This window comes from Jatropha curcas, chromosome 7, assembly GCF_041381405.1.
Source record: "Jatropha curcas cultivar XTBG-Jc1 chromosome 7, XTBG_Jcur_1.0, whole genome shotgun sequence".
NCBI classification, from domain to species: domain Eukaryota; kingdom Viridiplantae; phylum Streptophyta; class Magnoliopsida; order Malpighiales; family Euphorbiaceae; genus Jatropha; species Jatropha curcas.
Window position 1 is genome coordinate 2417621 of NC_143157.1, and position 20505 is coordinate 2438125.

Below are 20505 nucleotides of genomic sequence, written 5' to 3' on the forward strand. Positions count from 1 at the left end.
TAGACCTACGTTTCTAACTGCCTTACTGTACTAGTCCACTAGAGGTGCATAAATACATTACACATTTGATCACATAAACACAAAATCGGGCTTCACACACATTCTTAAACTGTACTTATTCAGTTCGTTTTTGCAAACTAAAAAAGTCCACAATTAATAGTAGCCCTCATTAAAATTTCTAACATTCTCCCACTTCGACAATATTAATTGTGACATTTTTTATTTATAAAGAACGGTAGCAAGCAAAGAATCAAGGAGGAGTGTTGAAGCATAGAAAAACTCTTTTTGCTATGTATAAATCAAGATCCACTTTAATTATTTCAATAAATACATTAAAAATCCATTGTAAGAGAAATTTCAAAGTTTGTAGATGTTCGAAGGTGTTGTAACTTCTCTCTACTTCATCAATTTTTAAGCCATATTAATTTAATTTGAGTTATTCAAAATAATTATAAAGCCAAATTGAAATTTATTTTTTTTATCGTGTCTCTATCTCAATGTTTACCTTTAAGTGAATAAATCCTAACGCATATGCTAATATGCTAATAATTTACTTCCAATTAGGTGTTGTCTGACTGGTTTTAAACCAAAAGAGTTTTCGCTAATTTAATGAATTAAGGAGAGGGTTCTGGCCCATTGGGGCATTTGGATGAATTAAAAAAAAATAGTAATAATGATAAAATCTTGTTACGTCACCTAAGATGGAATCTTAATTTAGAAAACAAAAGATTTCTAATGGTTATAACTTAATGTAATTGCGCATTTTTGGCTTAGAACATGTGGTAACTTCGAATTACCAACTGCAGAAAGCTACTAATAGGATGAATTTGCTCGAAAATATCGCAGATTTGTAACTTTTTGATAAAATTAGTTGAATGCACAAGCTATAAAGAATCAAAAAGCAAAAAAAGTATTGTATACAATTCCCAACAAAATTAGCTAAAGGCAATAGGAGAAGCAACATAGCAAAAGAAAACAATGAATCACTTAATAAATGTCCTAGTGATTCATCTAATGCTATTGTTTGCTTCTCCCATTGTAGCACACGACTTTGATGTGACAAAATATGGTGCCAAGTGTGATGAAAAATCAGATATTTCTCAAGTATGAGCACGTATATATCCTTATTCATTTCATTTATAAATATTTTGAAACTAACTTTTGTATGCGTTTTTTTATTTTTTCTTAGCCATTGAGGAAAGCTTGGGCTGATGCTTGTTCAACACCAGGTGCAGCCAAAGTTATCATACCAAAGGGTACATATTCTTTACTTGAAGTAGATCTAGTAGGTCCTTGTAAAGGTTCAATGACATTGCAAATTGAAGGAACCCTAAAGGCCCCAACAAACCCCCGTACTCACTCTGGGGATTCTTGGGTTAGATTTAGATATGTTGATTATCTCACTCTAAATGGTGGTGGAACTTTTGACGGACAAGGAAAAACGGCATGGGGGATGAATAATTGTCATAGAGATTCAAACTGCAAGATGCTGCCTGTGGTAAGCATTTTCATTTCCTTCTTAATAGATAATTGTGAAATTAGTACTGACAAACTTTTTTGTTTCCTTTTTCGTATTCCTATTACTTTAAAAATTTATCAGAATATAAGGTTTGATTTCGTTACCAATAGCAAAGTCCAACATATAACCTCGCTCGATAGTAAACATTTTCACATTAATGTTTTGGGATGCAAAAACTTAACTTTCGAACAAGTTACAATATCAGCTCCAGAAGACAGTGCCAACACAGATGGAATTCATATTGGGCGCTCTCAAGGGATAAATATTATCAATACAAGAATTGGCACTGGTGATGATTGTATCTCCATTGGGGATGGATCTGAAGAAGTAAGAATCACAGGTGTAGCATGTGGGCCAGGTCATGGCATCAGTATAGGAAGCTTAGGAAAGTATGAAAATGAAGAACCTGTGAATGGAATTTATGTTAAAAAAAGTACCCTCTCAAATACAGATAATGGTGTGAGAATTAAATCTTGGCCAGCAAAGTATGCTGCTACTGCCTCAGAAATATATTTTGAGGACATCACAATGAAAAACGTCAGCAACCCTATCCTGATAGACCAAATGTATTGTCCGTGGAATCAATGCAACGAAAAGGTAATTTTTAGCAAGAGTAAGTCTTCTAGTTATGTTATCATAAATTGGTGCTTATAAATGATCACTATTTTATTCTCTTTTTCCTTACCTTGTTAGGCTCCATCAAAAGTTAAAATCAGCAATGTCGGTTTCAAAAATATAAAGGGAACTTCTGCAACTCCAGTTGCTGTTGAACTTTGTTGCAGCAGTGGCATCCCATGTGAAAATGTTGAACTCTATAATATTGACCTAACATATACTGGCAAGGAAGGTCCTGCAAAATCAGTATTGACAAATGTTAAGCCAAAGATTACAGGAATTCTCAATCCAAAGGTAGGTAATTAATGTAAAAGTTGCATTGAAGACCCTAGTACATTATCTTATAGGATGATTGTATATGGATGACGAGGATGTCTCAAGCTAATTTGTAACATATATGTAGAACATGATTTTTTTATATATTTGATTAAATATATTTGTTTCCATAACATAAGATATGGATAATAATACAGATATATTAATAGTTAAAGAAAACTATCAAAAGATTTGATGTATAACTAATTATTAAGAGAAATATGTGGGTCCCGAATGTGTATGGCACAACCCAAGAGGGGGGGTGAATTGGGTTTTCTAAAAACTGAAATAAATTTTAGAAATTCTAAACAAGAATTAGAATTCTAAGTGCAGCGGAAAAACACACAGAACTTTGTGAGAGTAGAATATGGATTAGAATCTCCTCACAATGTTCTAATTTTAGTTATAGAAAGTTTGTGCAAAGTGCAGCCATTGATTAGAACAGCTTCACACTGACTTGTACAATATCAGAGCTTCTTTATGAAGGAAAGTTATTTAACTCAGAACTTCCTCATAAAGTTTGCAAGACCATATAACACTATGTGAAAGATAGTTATTAAAACTTCTTCACAGAGTCTTAATCAAATGTTAAAGTAACTTTATGATGAAGAGTTATCAGGATTAGAACATCCTCATAAAGTTTAGAAAACAAAATAGAAACCCAAACAGTGAATTATACTGGAAATAGAACAATAGTTAGAACATTGTATATTCACTATATTAGAATACCAGAGTTCTGACGTTTAGAATAGATGAAACTTATTGTCGTTTTAGAACGTCTGAATATTAACAATTTCAGCGTTTCTAAAAATTAAACAAGAGTGTGAAAGAGACAGTATCAACCAAACTTCAGAAATAAAGAGATCAACACCGAGAGTTATAGTGGTTCGGCACTAACTCGCCTACATCCACTCCCCAAGACGCATCTTGAGATCCTCCACTAAGTTATCTCTTTTAAAGGGTAAGAGACAAACCAATAGTACAAGGCAAATAGATCAACAACCTAGATCTACCCTTTTGTCCCACTAGATTTTCCAAAGGTTCTAGTTAACCTCAACCCTTTCTGTTTTTGGTAGAGTACAGAAAACTCAATTCAAGACATTGCTATCCCACACATGGAGAAGGTCGCTTGATAACCTCTATCTCAATAGCTTCTAACCTAAGCTATTACACTCAAAAGTTTAACAAAATAAAGAGCCTGTCTACTGTAGAATACAAATTCTAAATAGACAGAAAGAAACGCCTATATAAGCACAGGAAAAACAGTTTTATCAGATTAGAAGGTCGATTAGAACACAGAACTGTTTTTCAAAATGTAACTGTAAAAATTCTTTTCTTCTTTAAATATGAAAACGTTAAGGTATAGAGATGAAAAGAAAATGGGGGTAGAGTAAGTTTTGAGAGAAAAAGATTCGTTCAATGAGAAAGAGTGCTCTTAAAACAATTACTCTTACTTCACCAAATGTTTAAGGCGTGAGTGTTCCTTTATATATAGGAAACAAGGAAGCTGTCACTTTTGGAAAGAGATTGAAAACAGAATATCTTCTTTCCTTATTTTAGAAGATGTGAGAATCTTTGTTACCAAAAATTATTTCATCCTTTTTGGTAAGAGAATAAAACCCGATTTTCACTTTCCTTTAGAAAAGATTTTTGACAGCATTTATTTTGGAAAGAATTTATTTGCGGAAAGATGCACTTACCAAAACCGAAAGAGATTTCCCTTTCATTTTAAGGTAAGCGAATAACTTTGAAACACCTTAGATCTTTCAAAATATATTTCCGACAGAGTAAATGATTTTATTACCAAAAACATTAGAGAAGAAAATCTCTTTAGTTTTTAGGAAAAATAAATCTTTTCGATTTAAAGGAATATTTTCGAAAATAAATTATTTTGAAGAAAACTAATTTTTCCGAAAAAATATTTTTGAGAGAGAAAACGATTTTTGTGCTCATATATACCTTTCTCTCTATCCTACAAAGTTTCCTAAAAGCCTAGATGACTAGGATCTTCGAAATCTTCACTCTCAATGTATGACTTGCCTTGTATAATTTCTTTCCAAAGAAATTCTGCATAAAATAAAATTAGCACAAATAATATAATTTAAATTTATTTATTTTGTAATAATCATCAAAATCCGAGATAAGCATTTTGACCCTTGAGCCAACTAAATATAATATCAACTCTTTAATATTCTAAGAAACACCTTCTCGCTAAAGTATTATCCTAAATTTCCTTTAGTCTCATAATTCATAGAATCACACCCCTAAGATTGAGTCACAATTTATGTCATACTTTATTTCTAAAATGTTTGTGTTAAAACCTACAATATGTGTCTACAATGATTTTTCCACTACATCTATTGTATGCCTATAATAAGGATATTCGCCATCTGCGTGTAAATGAAGTAGTCCTATAATAATGTCTTTTTTATCATATTATTTGCTTATAATGATTTCTCCACTAACTTCCTCTCCCACCCCCCCATAAAGTTAGTATTGGTAATTATAACAACGACTATTTGAAAACCAAGTCAGTATGTCATTTTATTCATAGTTTTGGTGAGCAAGTCAACAATCTGGTCCTAAGATGAAACCGTAACTAGTTAAATGATGCCCTCTTGCAAAACACATTTAATATATTTAAGTGTTTTGTTCTCTTATAAAAGACAAGATTAGAAGCTATTTGAATTCTAAGAATACATCATCATATTTGTACTGGAGGATATCATTATTATAGGTATAAATTATGTCTAGTGGAAAATACCGTTATTATAAGCATATAATGTGTGTAATGTAGAAATTAATGGTAGACAAATATAGGTGTTAATGGATACCTTTTAGGAATAACACATGACATAAATTATGGCAAGACATTGGGCATGTGTTTGTACTTGTACATTCTACAACTCTTTGCTTTTATTTATAAACTCGATTGTAATTAGTCCAAGTGTAGATCTTACCAATTCCACATTGTTGATGTTTCCTCAAAAAGAGCGCAACCCAAAGACAATTGCTTTAGTGACTAAGTTTAAAAGCTAAGAGATAACTGTGAACACGTCTTTTTCACACTATCATGTTCAAAACGATAGCGAATTGATCGAAAATCGAAGTTTAACTTAGTAGACAGAGGTGGCTTTTCCTCACTCTTTTGATCATAAAATTAAAGAAAAATGGAATTTTTTCACAATATTTATAGCATTTGAAACTAGACATCTAGAGTTCCAACTGTATATTATGGGCCAAAATCTGAGTTAAATTGTACCTCAAACTACTCAAATCAAAAGACCGAACTAAACCAGTCGAACTAGAGACCAAGTTGGACGCTCAGCTAACAGCGACAACGGATTCGTGCCGGACGACCGCCAGTGACAACCGGTCGGCCACCTGTTTAAGGAGATCAGGCCTCATTCGCATTCTAAACCCACATTAGATATGAGAGTTGGACCATTCATCCTCCTACTCTAGTTCACCGATTAAAGTTGCTTTTTAAGTCGGATTGGCGATCAAAGCCTCTTTTCCAATCAAATCGATGACTAAAGCCATCGTTTTCTCAAAACTTGGCGAGTGAAGCGAAAATGGCATGATTGATTTCCAATTGATGACTAAAGCCAAAAACTGACAAAAACACACTTTTTCACATTCAAGCAACCCCCATTTCACAATGGAAAGAACTGCTTGGTTATGTTTCCTATTAAATAAGATAAGCAGGCAGACACGACTACTAAACTCGGTTACAAACCAAAGTCCACAAAACCCTTCCCCACCCCCCCCTTTTTCCGTATTTTGTTTCTTCTTGACTTTCTTTGTATGCTTTATTGTAAACAAATTAGAGAAGTATGATTTATAGAGAAATGTATGAGGCAAGAAGAGAAGTTGCATTTATCATTAGCTATACAGCCGAATATATATTACAGAAGTGTGAAGAATTTGTATCTAACCTAACTACATTGAGGTACGTCAATTCCTATCTTATAGGAGTCCAAACTAATAGATAAACTTATCTAATTATAGTTGGCTTATGATGCCCCCCTCAAGATTGGGGTGCCATAATGAACACCAGTCTTGACTCTGTTGAGATTGAACATAGCCTTTGAAAATGGCTTAGTCAACATGTCTGCAAGTTGATCTTTAGCTAATACTTGTGCAATTCTAAGAAATCCCTTGTGAACTAAATCTCGTACAAAATGCACATCAATCTCAATGTGTTTCATACTCGAGTGAGACATCGAATTTTGGCAGGTATATATAGTGGATATATTGTCACAATAGATCGAAGGAGTCGAAATTTTTTATTGAACTCCAAGTTCTTTCAAGAGATTTTGAATCCACATTGCCTCGGATGCTGTAGATGCCACAACCCTGTATTCTGCTTCCGTAGATGACCATGCAACTGATTTGTGTTCTCTAGATGACCAAGAAATAGGCACAGAACCTAGATACACAATATAACCAAACGTAGATGACCGATCGGATGGATCTCTCGCCCAATCCGCATCAGAGAAAGTGATAAGTGTATTTTTAGAGTAATATTAATATAGTTTTTATTAGGATTTTTTAGTAGTTTTAATTACTTTTATTAGTTTTTATTTAGTTTTATTCATATTTTTGTTCAAAGCTTCCTTGAAACATAATTTGCTTGATCTTAAGGAAATTTGTAGGATTTTGGCAGAGAAAAAGCAAAATAAGGCAAAACACTCAGGCCCTAGCATGCCCTGCCCGTGCACATCAGCATGCCCGTGCACATCAGCATGCCCGTGCTATCTAGCACGCTCGTGTCGAAAGGGGACATCAATCTAAAGGCTTGCTTGCCTAAGCCGGGCCGTGCTACATTCTATATTGGAGGTTTCAAGCCTAGCACGCCCTAGCCGTGCTATATGGCACGCTCGTGCCACAGATTCTTCTCTAGACGTGCCCCTTAGCACGGCCCGTGCTGAACCATCATCAGAATCAAGCTCCGGCACGCCGAGCTCGTGCCTCACAGCACGATCGTGCTAAAAACAAGTGTTGTTTTGAGTCAAAAATGCCAGACAGTCCCTACCACTTGTATGGGTCCACCTGAGATAGTTTCCTGACGTGCAAATCAAGTTCTAATCTTATTTAGGCACATGAGAGAATCCTAATTACGAAGAAATCAAAGCCTAAACAGTTTCCTAATTCCAAAAGATTTCTTAATTAATGAAGACTCTATTTCCTAAACGAAGTCAGATTTTCTCCCGGGAGGTCTATATAAAGAGGGAGCAGATTCATTGTAGGATATCTGGTTCTACCATCTTTTATTCTATTGTTTTCTCTCTCTCTCTCTCTCTCTCTAAGACTTCAAGCATTCAAGATTTGTGTCAAGATTCAAGGAAGCCGTCCACGTTATTTGTTGACTAGTTTTTATCTCTAACCTCTTAATCTTGTTTTTACTTTTCATCATTCACATTGATCATGGAATTATTTTCAAGTTTGATTGAGTTTTATTTAATTACTATGTCGAACTAAACTCTCATACTAGGGATTTGATGTAGCTTAATTTCTTTTCCAATTTATAATATTAGATTTGTTTTTCTTTGCTCAAAGTATAATTTATTATTGAACTTAATGCTTCCAGGTAGATTTTCTCCGCTAGATTCATTTATTTCATTAATCACTATCTGGAGAAGGGTTTTTGATATGAAAAAGGTATTAAATTACATGAGAATAATAACTTGATGTGAAAGCTATATGGTTTGACTCATGGGGGGTTTTCATAAGTTAATGACCTTAGGCTATGAATTCACAAAACAAACCATAAAACTTAATGATTTAATTCATGTTTGATTGCGCTATTGGAAGATAGGTAATTAGACCGGGTTAAAATAGCTAATAATACATCAGGAGAGCTTGTTAGTGATTTTAGGGTTGTTTCCCCGACTTGAACAATTAAAATTGATTAAGAACTAATAAAATAAGTTGGATAGAATTAAGTGAAGTCAAAAATCCCTAGTAGCTTTTAAACCTTGATTTCTTTTAATCAAAACTGCTTTGCTTGATTTCTTTTTATTCTCTTTTATTTGTTGAATTTAATTTCTTAAAATACTTCCCTTTATTGCCATTTAAATAATAGTAGGTTAATATAATTTTGGCCCTTAGTATACAATCCTCGTGGGAATGATACTCTACTCATCTTATATTACTTGTTGCGATTTCGTACACTTGCAAAAATCATTGTCAAGTTTTTGGCGCTGTTGTCGGGGCCTGACGTTACCAATATCAAGACTAATTACCCTATTATTAATTTAGACATTTATTCTTATTTTTAATTTTTCTAGAAGATTATTTTAGGTGTTTATGCAAAGAAGATTGACGGGCGTCGAATCCGCCAAAAATAATTAACCTGCTCTCCTACAAAATAAAACTTGTAAATATGGTGAGAAGGGTCGAACCCTAGGGATTAGCTTTGTCGAAAATAAACCAGAACTGAAAATAAAATTAAAAATAGATATTGAAACGGGGGAATTTAATAATCGAACTAAACGAATTAAAATTAAATCAAAGAAATAAATGCAATAAAATTAAAAATTGAACCTGAACAATTGATAGTAAATCCAGCCAAGGCATACCGCGGTTCGAAGATTTGATTCGAGTGATCATTGATTCAAGATTAATTCCTTAATTCATATTACAGACAAGTTATAGCCAGAAAGAACGTCAACCCAACCAATTCTACCGTAGGAATAGGTTGCTAAGATACGATCTAATAACAACCCCTAATTAACTAGCAATCCTAAGTACGACGAAGGATTTAACTGTTAACCGCTTTAAAATCTATTAGAACCCTGCCCAGATTAACAGAAACTACGAGCATCCATTTAAATCTGATTATATTCTTTCTTAATACAACCTAAAAAATTCTACCCAATTACGTTATATTAATTACTACTGCATCAACCTAACCAAACAATTACGGATTTGATTACGCCGAATAGCTATGGAAATTTCTACCAAACAATATAACGGGCCCTGTTAAATCATTCAATAAAATTTTGCTAGGGGATATATTTTCCCAATAAGTCACAGAAAGAATATAAATGCAATAGAATAAAGAAATTCAATTAAGTTCAATATAATCTCACAATCGAAATCAAACTTCTACCTTGGTTTAGCCTTAACTGAACAGAACGTTTAGCCACACATGGCTATAGAAGAAAACATCATCTAAAGGATTGAAAGTTCGGCAAAAATCTCTCAAAAATTCTCTCAAATTCGTCACAACCCCAGGGAGGCAAAAGATGATCCACAAAAAGACCTAATTTCGACTTAAATAGCCCCTAGAAGGTGGGGTCCACTAATACAATAAAAATACCCACTAAAAACTGTGTCTAATATCATCATGTGGCTGTAAAACGTGCTGGAATTAGTTGAAGAACTCGTGACCAGCCAATAATGTCACAATCAGCCCGCTGGTCTGATTTCCTGCTTAGTCTTGCCCAAGGCTAAGAGCCTAACAGCTTGCATTTGTGTTCCAAAATTCCAGCAGCTCCTTCCTTGCTCCAAAACATTTCAATTGTGCTCTTTTTTTGCTTCATTCATATCAAATCCAACTTTTCCTAGCATAAAAACAATAAATCAAGTTAAACCACTCTTTTAAGCACAAAATGACACCAAATCAACACAAATATAACAATAAAAGAAAATTGGATTTGCAAGTTATCAAATTTCCCCACACTTATCCCATGCTTGTCCTCAAGCATGACTTAGAATGCGAAATCTAATCTATATAGGAGACCACAACTTCACAACGAAACTCGATTCAACATATGCAAAAACCGCAAACAACGCAACATCGCAATTGGATACCAAGCTGTCAAAATCATCCCATCATCGTGAACTCAATCGAAAAAGGTTACACTAAGAATTCTTAAAACACTCATGCACACATACGAAGCTTGAATCAACAAATGTTTTGTCGAGCAATAATCAAGGCATATAAAATACATTTTCATAGCTTCAAGAAAACAAGATAATGAACAACCATAAGCTCTCCTCGCGGTTCCCTCTCCACTAATGTAGGACAAGTCTCAACTAAGAATCATTAGGTCTTTAATATGGGTTAGGCTAGGGTAATGGTTACAAAAGAAAAGGATAATGTAAGGCTAGAGAATAATAAGAAAATAAGTCTTTCACATTAGGTTCAAAGAGCAATGCACGTTATTAACTTTAATGCTTAGATGGCAACAAATGCAACTTCACAAAACAAAACATAACATTGCAGCCTTTTCCTCTATTTTTCCCTTTTTTTTTTTTTTGGCTGCTGTTTATTTATTCTCTCTTCCTTTCTTTTTTTTTTCTTTTTTTCTATTTCTTTTCTGATTTTCTTTCCCTTTTTTTTCTGGAATTTTTTTTTTTCGACATCACAACGACTAATTACATATAAGTCGCTATGACTATTTATTCCAAAACACAAACATAAACACAAAACAAAAATGCATTCGCACCAAAACTTGAAACTTAAACATGCATGCTCAACAACGATTAAAAAGAGCATTTCCTTGTTCAAAGGTGGTGGGCAAAGAGCTTTTTGGGTTATATGGTTATATTGGGGGTTATGAAAAGAATTTGGAAACACGCATTTAGCATGCTTCGCAGGCTAGAAGGGGTAAAAAGGATGGTAACGTCAAGGTGGGAAAACGTAGAAATTTTTTTTTTTTTTTTTTTTTTTTTGAGATCGACCAAAGAATGCCTAGATCATTTCCAAAGTCGAGACTCACCTAGGATTTCGCCTCAAGGGAACGTAGAAGAGAGTTCTAGTGTTCGGAAGCTATCCTAAATTTTTTTTTTTTTTTTTTTTGCTTCGACGATTGCTCTCAAAAACACTTATCAAAAGAGGCCAAGTTTCAAAAGCCCGATTTGAGAATTCAAAGTGTAAGCAATTTAAACCAAGATTCATGAGTGCAATGACGGTCAATTTCAAGTTATGGTTTTCGCTCGATAAGTCTTATCGTCTAGGGCTCTCACAACAGTCAGACCAAGTTTCAAAAGCAAAGTTCTCCTCTCTAGATATCCTATAAATTCTAAATCATGTTTAAAGACACAATTAAGTCCCAGAGTAATCCCAAATGCAGCTCAAAAATAAAAAATTTTACTCAAAATATTCATGGGATAAGTGGTAAATAAAAACTCTAGGAGCATTTTTACAAAACAGTTAAAACCGGTCAAGTTTCATACCAAATATGCACATGGCAGCAGCATATATCCATAATTGAAGCACAAATTCCAGCAAAATTAGCAGTTTCAGCAATAAAATTAAAAATTCAGCAAAAATGGTCACATTCCCCTCCCCACACTTACTCCACACATTGTCCTCAATGTGGACTCAAGGCTTAAAATGTAAATAAAAGGTAAAGTTGAAGGAAACTGCCCTGTTGTGAAGGAAACTGCCCTGTTCTAGCCATTAAGAATATTGCTCTTGCTCATCCTGAAATGCAACTGAAAACACAAAAACACAACCAAAAGAAAAACAAAAGAACAAAATGCAAACCAAATGGTTGTTAGTCTGCAAATGTTATTCAGCTTTCTATCACCTCAAAGATGTTAACCAAGCAAAGAGCCAGCAAAGCAAAATCAGTTCAACTTAATAAACAATTCTGCTCAACTATCAATCAAATTTCCAATACTGAACATGGCAAATTTCCAATCCCACCAACTTCTGTAATTCAATCAATTGGGTTTGATGTTGTACCTATTACTCTCAATACTGAACATGGCATTAAAACAACATAGCAAAATAGGCAAGCAAACTTAGTTCAAACAATGACAACAGATTCTAAGTTTTAAGAGCTCATATTCAGAATACTAATTTTAAACCCAATAAATTGATCCCAAATCGCATTGAACACTGAATTTAGTCAATAAAAGCCTAGAATTAAACCCAACTCATAATATTCAGCAATCGAACTCCACTCAGTTATCAATTCCAACTCCAATTTAAACAAAATTCGAATTATCAACAAGCAAGAAAATTATAAAAACTTCGCCTTCAGCAAGTATTGCAAAGTTAAACAATAAAACCCAATAAAAACTTGCGAAACAACAAAACCCATAAATCATAATGTGCTCAAATAGCTTCAGCCAACAATCTATAATATAGCTAAGTTCTTCCCTAATTCAAATTCAGCAACAATTGATTAACTAAAAAAAAACCCAATTGAAATCAATGACAATGCAGTAAATTGGAGCACAGACACTATCTTAAATCACGATTTCTATTCTAATAGGAAGTAAATTAATACCTGTTGCTGAAGTTGGCACGGAGAGGAATCAGATGAGGAAGGAAGACGCTGCTGTTGGGTTTTTGCGTCGCGCTGTAGAGTGACATAGGATTGGGCTAAGGACGAAAAGAAAGTCTGTTTGGGTTTTAGGTCGTCGATCGGAGTGACAAAATTCTTGTCGCCGTTCTTCAGAACTCCTGCCATCGTTCAAGACTCTCAGCCAACGCAGATTTCGTCCAAAGAGCGCCTGCTGCCCCTGTTTGGGTTCTCTTATTCTCTCTTTTTTTTTCCTTTTTGTTTTCTTTACAGTTGCCGCACAAATATAAGGAGTTGTTAAATTTTTTTTTTTTTACCCAATATAATAACAAAGTAGCTGAATAAAAGAAAAAGGAAAAAAAAAAACTCTAAGTCAAATATACCCTCTTTGCTAAAACGAATAAACGCCCTATACTCACCCCAACGAACACAGCAAAATAGAAAATAAAACAACTTTAACCATGCCATTTAAAAACTCTATAGAAGTTAAACCCAGAAAAACACAGTGTCCCCAGGTTAGGGACGACACTGTTCATGCAATTTTTTGTTTTTTTTTTTTTCAAAAAAAAAATAAATAAATAAATAAAGAAAAAAAATAATAATGAAAATTCAGAGAGAAAAAAAAAATATAAAATAAAATGAAACAGAAACTAAATGCTGGGTTGCCTCCCAGTAAGCGCTTGATTTTAACGTCTCCGGCTAGACGTTCTTGAGCTAATCAGCTATATTCCCCTGGCTCTTCGAGCCTCAAATTCTCCGATTGAGTAGCTCCAAAACCTTCATAAAATGGTTTCAATCGATGCCCATTCACCTTAAAAATTTTATTGGTCTCTAGACTTTGAATTTCCACTGCACCATGAGCAAAAACATTAGTAACAACAAATGGACCAGTCCATCTGGACCTTAACTTACCAGGAAATAATTTGAGTTTAGAATGAAATAATAGAACTTTTTTACCAACTACAAAGCTCTTCCTGGATATCATGCCATCATGGAAAGCTTTAGTCTTCTCCTTGTATATTCTGGAGCTTTCATAAGCTTCATTGCGAATTTCCTCAAGCTCTTGCAATTGTAATTTTCGGTTATCACCAGCTTCACCATACTGCATATTGCAGCGCTGAATAGCCCAAAATGCGCGGTGCTCCAACTCGACAGGCAAATGACATGGTTTGCCATAAACTAAGCGATAAGGTGACATTCCTATCGGTGTCTTATACGCTGTCCTATAAGCCCATAAAGCGTCGTCCAGCCTGACACTCCAATCTTTTCTATTAGGACTCACAGTTTTTTCCAGTATAGACTTCACTTCCCTATTCGAAACTTCTGCTTGTCCACTTGTCTGCAGGTGGTAGGCTGTAGAGACACGATGCGTAATACCATACTTCTTGAACAGATTCTCCATAATCTTATTACAGAAATGAGTTCCTCGATCACTTATAATTGCTCTTGGAATTCCAAACCGAGAAAAAATATGGCTCTTGACAAAATTCACTACTGTCTTCGCATCATCAGTCCGAGTTGCCTTAGCTTCAACCCATTTGGACACGTAATCCACTGCCAACAATATGTAGCTGTTCTCGAATGATGACGGGAATGGCCCCATAAAATCTATACCCCACACATCAAAAATCTCACAAATAAGAATAGAGGTAAGGGGCATCTGATCTCTACGACTCAAATTACCTGTCTTCTGGCAATTTTCGCAAGATTTGCAATAAATGTATGAGTCTTTAAACATTGATGGCCAAAAAAGTCCACACTCCAGAATCTTGCGAGCTGTTCGTTGAGGACCCAAATGACCTCCACAAGCTGATGAATGGCAGAATTTCAGAATGGATGGCACTTCCACATCCATAACACATCTTCTAATCACCTGGTCAGAACAAAACTTCCACAAGTATGGATCATCCCAAACAAAATACTTAGCATCTCTCTTGATTTTATCTTTTGCAGCTCTAGTTAAGTTTTCTGGTAAAGTACCTGCAACTAAATAATTCACTATATCAGCATACCATGGAACAACTTTTTGGAAGCTAAAGAGTTGCTCATCCGGAAAATCATCGTCCAATGGTGACGGCTTTTCATTCAAAATCAACCGGCTAAGGTGATCAGCAACAAGATTCTCGGACCCCTTTTTATCTCTTATCTCTATATCAAACTCTTGAAGCAAAAGAATCCAACGAATCAAACGGGGCTTGGAATCCTTCTTCTTTAACAAATACCTCAATGCTGCATGGTCAGAGAAAACTATCACCTTTGTTCCTAACAAATACGACCTGAACTTTTCCAAAGCAAACACTATCGCCAAAAGCTCTTTCTCTGTGGTAGAGTAGTTGCATTGGGCATTGTCTAGTGTTCTTGATGCATAGTATATGACATGAGGATTCTTCTCAATACGCTGTCCAAGAACAGCCCCTATAGCATAGTTACTCGCATCGCACATAATCTCGAAAGGATAGTTCCAATTCGGTGGTTGGACTATTGGAGCAGAAATGAGCTTCTCCTTCAACATATCAAATGCTTTTCTACACTCCTCATCGAACACAAAAGACACATCTTTTTGCAAAAGCTTGCAAAGCGGTTGAGCTATCTTTGAAAAATCCTTAATAAAGCGTATGTAGAAACCTGCATGGCCAAGGAAAGAACGAATCTCCCGCACACTTGCAGGGTAAGGTAAGGATTTAATTACATCAATTTTAGCTTTGTCAACCTCAATGCCTCTTGATGAAACAATGTGTCCTAGAATCAAACCTTGGTCTACCATAAAATGGCATTTTTCATAATTTAGCACTAGGTTTGATTCTATACACCTCTTTAAGACTTTTGTAAGGTTAGTTAAGCATTCATCAAAACAATTACCATAGACAGTAAAATCATCCATAAATACCTCAATAATCTCCTCTACAAAATCTGAAAATATACTAACCATACACCTTTGGAATGTGGCTGGTGCGTTGCAAAGACCGAACAGCATCCGTCGATAAGCAAATGTACCAAAAGGGCAAGTGAAAGTCGTCTTCTCTTGGTCTTCGGGTGCCACTGGTATTTGAAAGAAACCTGAAAAACCATCAAGACAACAATAATGAGAACGACCAGCTAATCTTTCCAACATTTGGTCAATAAATGGAAGTGGGAAGTGATCTTTTCTTGTGGCTGCATTTAACTTCCTATAATCTATGCACATCCTCCACCCATTTTGAACTCTTGTAGGAAGCAACTCTCCTTCAGCATTCTCCACTACAGTAATTCCTGTCTTCTTAGGCACTACCTGTACAGGGCTTACCCATTTACTGTCAGAAATCGGGTAAATCATACCAGCATCTAACAACTTCAGTATTTCCTTCTTCACCACCTCCATCATAGGTGGATTCAACCTCCTTTGAGCTTCTCTTGTGGGTTTGCTACCTTCTTCTAGAAGAATCTTGTGCATACAAGTTGATGGACTCAACCCTTTAATATCTGCTATTGTCCATCCTATGGCCTCTTTATACTCCCTAAGAACTTGAACCAAGCTCTCTTCTTCAACCTCACTAAGTTTGCTGGAGATGATAACAAGCAATGTGTCTCCATTCCCCAAAAATGCATATTTTAAGTGGCCGGGCAGCGGTTTCAACTCTAACTTGGGTGCCTGCAAAACAGATGGTAAAAGCTTCTCATGGTGAGAAGGCAAAACAATATGGCTGCGGCTGCTTGTTAGGGGCTGATTTGTCTCCATCTCGCACACAATTTCCTGTACATTTTCATTAACTAAGAAGGTTTCCTCAATCTCTTTAATACTGTCCATATTAATATTCCTGCAAAGCACTAAATCAAGCTCGTCAACAGCATTTAATTCAAATATTTCTTGTGCTAAAGGATCAATTACATCAATAGAACAAATACTAGACACATCACTAGGGTACTTCATAGCCTCATAAACATTAAATTCGACTTTCTCACCATCGAACTCCATAGATAATGTGCCTTCATAAGCATCAATTTTTGTCCTTGCAGTGCGGAGAAAAGGTCTCCCGAGTAATAAATCAGCTACAGTCGAGGATTTATCATCCTCCATATTAAGTACATAAAAATCTGCTGGAAAAATTAAATCACCAACCTGAACCAAAACATCTTCTAGCAATCCCACAGGATACACTATAGACCTGTCTGCCAATTGAATAATAATACGCATTTCTTTCAAGGGACAACCCTTGAAAGATGAGTAAACAGATAAAGGCATGACATTTATAGAAGCTCCTAAATCACACATAGATCTCTTAATCCCTACATTGCCTATTTTACAAGGAATAGCAAACATACCTCGATCTTTACACTTTGGTGGGAGCCTCTTTCTTTGAATCATGGTGGAGCAAACTTCACCCATCTCCACCTTCTCAACACTATCTACCTTCCTTTTGTTGGTACAAAGTTCCTTGAGAAACTTTGCGTACTTGGGTATTTGCTTAATAGCATCCAACAATGGAATATTCACCTCCACCTTGCGAAAGGTCTCCAAAATGTCTTTCTCTTCACTTTCCTTCCTTGTTTTAGCCAATCTCTCGGGAAAAGGAGGTTGAACAGTAAAGGTTTCAGCCTATTCGGAAGGCCCATTTCGGTGAATTTCTACCTCCTTTTCAGCTTCTTCCTTAGAACTGCTGCTGCCTTTTTTAGGGGCTGCTGTGTTTAGCTCTTTACCACTCCTCAAAGTGATCGCACTTGCATTTTCCCTTGGGTTTACCACCGTTTGGGAAGGAAGCTTCCCTTGTGTTTCCAGTCTACTCAAGGAAGATGCAAGTTGACTAATTTGTTGTTCCATATTCTGCATTCCCTTTCTCGTTTCTTGCTGGAATTCTTGTTGAGAAGTGGCAAGTGACCTCACAATATCTTCCAATGGTATTTTTGGGGGAGGAGCTTGTTGAGGAGGTGGTCTAGCTGGTTGGTATCCTTGGAAATTTTGGTTGTGGCTTCCATAGCTAAGATTAGGATGATTCTTCCAAGCATTATTGAAGGTGTTACCCATCGGTCTTTGGGGCTGCCCGGAATATCCTCCCATAGCGTTAACTTGCTCTTGATCACCATACCATGATGGACATATATCAGTTGGGTGATCGCTGCAACATACCTCGCACACACTTCTCTTCACAGGTTGCCCTGCAGCAATAGATTTAACAATAGAGGTTAGTTCATTCAGTTGAGACTGAATGGAAGAATCACATACCTGATATAGCTTCCTGGAGGGTTCTTCAACTTGGCCAAATTGTTGTGAATTGGCGGCCATAGTGGAAATAATCTCTCTTGCTGCGAATGGAGTCTTATTAACAAGTGCTCCCCCACTAGCTGCATCAACCATCTTCCTTTCCATGTCAAGCATCCCTTCATAAAAGTACTGTATTAGGGACTGCTCAGACATCCCATGTTGCGGGCAGGCTGCACATAACTTCTTGAATCTCTCCCAATAGTCATAAAGACTCTCTCCAGCCTTTTGTCTAACCCCACAAATTTCTCTTCGTATGATGGCTGCCCTAGAAGCGGGAAAATACTTGTCCAAGAATGCTCGGGCCATATCAGGCCATGTGGTGATGGAACCTGGAGGTAGATTAAGCAACCACTCCTTAGCAGCATCTTTAAGTGAGAACGGGAATGCCCTCAACTTAATTTGCTCTTCAGTTACCCCCTGCGGTCTCATGCTAAAACAAACTCCATGGAATTCCTTCAAGTGATTATGCGGGTTTTCGGTCTTCATTCCATGGAAAGTCGGAAGTTGATGAATAAGACCCGATTTAAGCTCAAATGGCGCTTCCAACTCCGGGTAAGTAATACACATAGGCTGCTGCTCTACAGGGGCAGCCTGTAGCTCTCGAACAGTGCGGTTTTCGGCCATAACTTCCTCTTGGTCAATTTCTGTAAGAATCTCTTCCTGCTCAAGACTTTCTTCTTCGGTTTCAACTGTAAAATCAAGGTGACCAGCTGCTGGACTTTTCGGTTCAGTTCCGGAAATCGATTCGGCCCACTTTCGCTCCTTCGCTTGTCTCCTTAGTGAGCGGGCTGTTTTCTCTATCTCAGGATCAAATAATATTGGCAAATTTTCAGACCTGGTCATTCAAAAAGACAATAAACAGTAAAGTTAACTAGTCCCCGGCAACGGCGCCAAAATTTGACGGGCGTCGAATCCGCCAAAAATAATTAACCTGCTCTCCTACAAAATAAAACTTGTAAATATGGTGAGAAGGGTCGAACCCTAGGGATTAGCTTTGTCGAAAATAAACCAGAACTGAAAATAAAATTAAAAATAGATATTGAAACGGGGGAATTTAATAATCGAACTAAACGAATTAAAATTAAATCAAAGAAATAAATGCAATAAAATTAAAAATTGAACCTGAACAATTGATAGTAAATCCAGCCAAGGCATACCGCGGTTCGAAGATTTGATTCGAGTGATCATTGATTCAAGATTAATTCCTTAATTCATATTACAGACAAGTTATAGCCAGAAAGAACGTCAACCCAACCAATTCTACCGTAGGAATAGGTTGCTAAGATACGATCTAATAACAACCCCTAATTAACTAGCAATCCTAAGTACGACGAAGGATTTAACTGTTAACCGCTTTAAAATCTAATAGAACCCTGCCCAGATTAACAGAAACTACGAGCATCCATTTAAATCTGATTAATTACTACTGCATCAACCTAACCAAACAATTACGGATTTGATTACGCCGAATAGCTATGGAAATTTCTACCAAACAATATAACGGGCCCTGTTAAATCATTCAATAAAATTTCGCTAGGGGATATATTTTCCCAATAAGTCACAGAAAGAATATAAATGCAATAGAATAAAGAAATTCAATTAAGTTCAATATAATCTCACAATCGAAATCAAACTTCTACCTTGGTTTAGCCTTAACTGAACAGAACGTTTAGCCACACATGGCTATAGAAGAAAACATCATCTAAAGGATTGAAAGTTCGGCAAAAATCTCTCAAAAATTCTCTCAAATTCGTCACAACCCCAGGGAGGCAAAAGATGATCCACAAAAAGACCTAATTTCGACTTAAATAGCCCCTAGAAGGTGGGGTCCACTAATACAATAAAAATACCCACTAAAAACTGTGTCTAATATCATCATGTGGCTGTAAAACGTGCTGGAATTAGTTGAAGAACTCGTGACCAGCTAATAATGTCACAATCAGCCCGCTGGTCTGATTTCCTGCTTAGTCTTGCCCAAGGCTAAGAGCCTAACAGCTTGTATTTGTGTTCCAAAATTCCAGCAGCTCCTTCCTTGCTCCAAAACATTTCAATTGTGCTCTTTTTTTGCTTCATTCATATCAAATCCAACTTTTCCTAGCATAAAAAAAGTAAATCAAGTTAAACCACTCTTTTAAGCACAAAATGACACCAAATCAACACAAATATAACAATAAAAGAAAATTGGATTTGCAAGTTATCAAAGATCAAGTAGAATTGAGCCCTTAATTTTTTATCCAGAAATCGAAAAGACTTGTCGTACGAACAATGCTGCTAGAAGAGCACGTGAAAGCAAACTCGGACAATAAGCAAACATGGCTGATGAAGTCAGCCCAGAGCACGGACATCAACCTCATGTCTGCACCTTGCGAGACTACACAACCCTTTCTCTCAATGGAGCTACCTCAAGTATCACTAGGCCTAGGGTGGAGGCTAATAATTTTGAGATTAAACCAGTAATTATCCAAATGCTTTCCACCTCAATTCAATATGGAGGTCTGCCCAGCAAAGATCCTAATGCCCATATCACAAATTTCCTAGAGATTTGCGATACC

General features: G+C 36.0%; 2 protein-coding genes and 1 non-coding gene across 3 annotated transcripts; 2 read left to right on the forward strand and 1 right to left on the reverse strand.

Moving 5' to 3' along the window:
• Nucleotides 1-913: 913 nt before the first annotated feature.
• Nucleotides 914-2568, forward strand: LOC119369790 (exopolygalacturonase-like). The gene is made up of 4 exons (XM_089723641.1): nucleotides 914-1104; nucleotides 1190-1498; nucleotides 1601-2116; nucleotides 2213-2568. The coding sequence occupies exons 1-4, from the start codon at nucleotides 979-981 to the stop codon at nucleotides 2438-2440; spliced, it is 1179 nt and encodes a 392-aa protein (XP_089579767.1). The 5' UTR covers nucleotides 914-978; the 3' UTR covers nucleotides 2441-2568.
• A 10867-nt stretch (nucleotides 2569-13435) lies between these two features.
• On the reverse strand, nucleotides 13436-18796 carry LOC119370859 (uncharacterized). Its single transcript, XM_089724034.1, has 4 exons — nucleotides 17324-18796; nucleotides 17072-17254; nucleotides 14561-16138; nucleotides 13436-14056 (listed from the first exon to the last, which is right to left on the reverse strand). The coding sequence occupies exons 1-4, from the start codon at nucleotides 18794-18796 to the stop codon at nucleotides 13436-13438; spliced, it is 3855 nt and encodes a 1284-aa protein (XP_089580160.1).
• On the forward strand, nucleotides 18105-18211 carry LOC149494563 (small nucleolar RNA R71). The gene has a single exon (XR_016321920.1). It is a non-coding gene; the product is annotated as a small nucleolar RNA R71 (small nucleolar RNA).
• Nucleotides 18797-20505: the final 1709 nt, after the last annotated feature.